Consider the following 3733-nt stretch of genomic DNA (forward strand, 5'->3'; position numbering starts at 1 on the left):
AAACAGACATACACTAATGGAATTCCCATCATCCATGCACTTAACGATCGTTTTTGTTGACGTTGCCGTACTTTACAACGTTTCGTGCAACATCAACGCGGGAAGGTGATAAAGTAACTGAGTTATGGATTGTTCTTGGAAATTGTTCTAGCTGTTATGTCTGTATGTCTGTGCTGTTAGTCTCATAATATACGAATGCACAAATGATAACTTGGGGGCCGTACACTTATTACGTAAACAATTTTTCTGGGGTTTCAAACCCTCCCTCCCCCCATGTAAGATTTTTCCCATACAAATCATTTTTTATTTATATGGAACGTAAGAAAATGTCAAACCCTCCTCCCCCATAATGCTACGTTTTGACAGGGCAAGTGAATTGAACAACTCAGTTGAATTCAATTGACTTGCCAAAAGTTGAACATGTTCAACTTTCTTTTCGTTCAAGTGAATTGAATTAAGATGTTTACACGTTCCATTCGCGTTCGATTCAAGCGACTTGCTCAATTCACTTGCCTTGTCTAAACGTAGCATAAGTGCTTACGTAATTAGTGTACAACCGCTTGGAAGACCTTGCGGTTGATAACTTTCGAAGTGTTGCATTAAACACAGTCCCGTTTACATATTCTTTAGTTCTAACAGACAATGCACTATCCGGCAGTACTAGCACGAAATTACCATAAATGCACACGCATATTGCCAACGACAATTCCTTTTTACATTGTGGAAATATCGTGCTAGTATAATAGCCCGTTTACATATTCATTAGTTTTAGCGGACAAATGCACTTAATAGTGGAAGTAAATGGAAGAATAATAGTCTTTTAACACTTTATGTGGTTTTTCTTATTAAGAGAAATGTAGAAAAAGGAATCCAAGTCTCGAAAGAGGTTTTAGAAAAGCTCATGAGAAGTTTCCTGTTTCAAAAATCGAAATGAATTTCTAGACGGCTTTCACAACGAGTTGCACACACTATTCCCGGTCCCGGTCTAGGATGTTCTTGGTGGAAAACATTTCTGGTTCCCTGAAAACGTTACCGCATTATGCTTGCTACTCTTAGCTACCCAACCACATGTTCTTAATGCAATGTCAAACATAGAAAAGTTTTCAAAAAATAACTGTGGAAATGCTAATAGTTGGAATGTAGAGCAAGCCGAAGAAGAATATGGCTATACTCACAGCGTATTGCAGACAAATCTATTGATTTTTCTGAAAAATGCTACACATGCTTAACAATGAAATGGCATCCCTGAGTGGAAAAGTGGCCATCCGCGAACTAACTAATTATACCCTATATGGTATATATGAGTTACCATATAGGAATATTACCATATTACCACCAGCTATGTTTGTGATGTGCTTTAAGTAAACTATACTCATACAATTCGTGCTGCAAAAAATTTTTTTTTGCAAGCAACTACGTAGTTGCATAAATTATTAGTTTCTTTTTAAATGTAACGCGTGATATTTTTTGGCATCAGAGCTTTGAAGCTTATATAGGAGCTTCAAAGCTTCTTGGCTTGCTATCAAACATTTTAAAATTCTAGTACTTCTTTTATAAATCTAAACATCGTCAACATCGTGCACTCTCCCATGGCATAATACATCTTCACAGTGTGCATATGGTAATGGTATACGCATTCGACGCATTCAATTTAGTGTCTAATCAAACTGCAATATTTTTGGATTTCTACTTTGAATAAAAATCCTAATATGAGTCAAAGTGCCAATCAACCGTTTTGTAGTCGAAATTCTAAAACTCTTCTAAGGTAAGTGTCATAGATTGATACTATTATTTACCTATAGTAGGAAAACGTAACTTTATTTGGCAGTGGTCGAGATATGCTGCGGCACCATGTAGGAAATTACGACTATCCTGCAACAATCCGACTTGTCCAACCGGATGAAGAAGTCGAGCAGCAAGAAAATATTTCCAAAATAAAAGGTAACTGGGAATAATCTTGCGTTGTACAACTCCTGCGAGTAAACATTATTTAAACTATTTTCAGATGACTTTCGGATCATTCTGGCTCAACAGCGTGTCGGAAGAGGAGACAACTATTCGGAAGGCGAATGGCACAATGAACGGAAACGGGTATATATCCGCAAAGCTGTAGGAAAGTGGCACCTCTATGGTTATCTTGAAAACATGAAGCGTTATGTGGAAGCCTACGAAGCATTACATTTGATAGAAATGGTAAGTTGTCTATTGCAAGTAATTAAAGGTAGTGTCAAAACTCAGGATTCTTGCTCGCGGGTTTGTCTGCGTGACCAGATTGCACGAGACATCATAAATCTTGTCTTATTTAAAATTACATGACCGGGGAAAATTCATTCGAGCCTACTTCCCTAATATTAACTTTTGTTTTAGAACAGACTTGTTGTATTTTGGGATACGATCATAATATCGCTTGAACAGGCCTACGGTTTATTCCTCGGCATTCCCGAGTCGTTGAGTTTAGAGTACTATAAAGTTTACAGCACAATGATGCGAGCTGGTATATATTTATTGAAATATGATCCCAAACGAGAATATCGAATGGAAACCGAGTGCATCGAAAGTGATCTCGACGAAGAACGGGCATGTGTTTGGAGAAACCTGTATAAAATTCTGAGGCAACCTAACTCACTGGTTGAACAAAATCTCGGTGTTGATAGCGTTTTAATGCGGCGAGTTGAGAGATCAATGGAAAATTACAACCTCTCGATAGCACAGCAGTTAAATCCAAGCGATGAAAACGAACAATCAGATGAGTATGAAGTTGCAAAACGAAAAGATGATGATTCAAGTGCCGATCAACCCAGTAAAAGGCAACGAACTGAAACTATGCCTGAACCTGAAGTTGAAAACAAGTCTAAACTAGACAGATTCCTTGATCTTTTCGACAGTTTCGACGTAATCCGCAGCACAGTTGAAGCTGAGCTTGAGACCGATCAAAAACTTCCAAATACCACACCTCATTTCGATGTGTTTTTGAATAGCGATGGAACTACATTCCGGAAAAGTCAACCATTCATACCAGATTACCGGATGATAATAAGAACGTAAGTGTTCAATATTCTCGTTTACAACTTGTCTTCAGTAATTTATGCATATTGTCTTCATCAGATCCTCCGAGCCGCTTCTGACGTCCAACGACATAGCGTCATTGTATCATCGCCAACCGAAGCCAGATGTCCCTGTGCTACTGATGCAAGTGGGGGAAACATTGTCGGTGCATTGTTTCCTATACCGTTTCTGCAGTTTGCATAAGAATTTGGTGTTAGTTTCGCCAGATTGCTCTCGTAAAGAAGCAATAACTAGATATTATAATGATGATGATGATAATGATGCAGACGCAGATAGCTCCGAAAGCTCAGATGAAAATAAAAACGAATAAATAAAACTTGATGTTATTTGTATAATATCATTTGTGCTTTCCTCGTAATTGTGTATCGAATTACTGCTACACCCGGTTCTTTTTTTACACGGGTGGATTTTAGCTGATTACGACCTTCAGCGTTGATGAAACTATGAGTTAACCCCATGAAAAAATTCACAAAAAATCAAAGAAAATTCAGGTGGTATTTCAAAAGCTGTAAAAAATCAGGTTACCCGGGAAATTAAAGAATACCAACCGTGTAAAAAAAATATTGGGTGTATAGCCTATTCAGACTACGATATTTATCACTTGGCAATAGCTTATAGTTTGCATAAACTGTTGTACTGCCCCTATTCGTATAAGCGTCCCATGTCT

The 3733-nt window shown here is 37.8% G+C and overlaps 1 protein-coding gene across 1 annotated transcript; it reads left to right on the top strand.

The window, feature by feature from the left end:
* Positions 1-1579: 1579 nt before the first annotated feature.
* On the top strand, positions 1580-3387 carry LOC134215219 (uncharacterized). Its single transcript, XM_062694446.1, has 5 exons — positions 1580-1765; positions 1829-1941; positions 2006-2193; positions 2368-3041; positions 3106-3387. Exons 1-5 carry the CDS (start codon positions 1710-1712, stop codon positions 3374-3376), a joined length of 1302 nt encoding a protein of 433 aa, XP_062550430.1. The 5' UTR covers positions 1580-1709; the 3' UTR covers positions 3377-3387.
* Positions 3388-3733: the final 346 nt, after the last annotated feature.

The sequence above is a fragment of the Armigeres subalbatus genome, chromosome 2 (assembly GCF_024139115.2).
Source record: "Armigeres subalbatus isolate Guangzhou_Male chromosome 2, GZ_Asu_2, whole genome shotgun sequence".
Classification (NCBI taxonomy): domain Eukaryota; kingdom Metazoa; phylum Arthropoda; class Insecta; order Diptera; family Culicidae; genus Armigeres; species Armigeres subalbatus.

Excerpts from the sequence above, each read along its gene's own strand:
- LOC134215219 (XM_062694446.1), top strand. The coding sequence starts at position 1,710 with ATGAGTCAAAGTGCCAATCAACCGTTTTGTAGTCGAAATTCTAAAACT. Across the intron at positions 1,766-1,828 it reads AATTCTAAAACTCTTCTAAG|TGGTCGAGATATGCTGCGGC; the intron begins GTAAGTGTCATA and ends TTTATTTGGCAG. Across the intron at positions 2,194-2,367 it reads CATTACATTTGATAGAAATG|AACAGACTTGTTGTATTTTG; the intron begins GTAAGTTGTCTA and ends CTTTTGTTTTAG.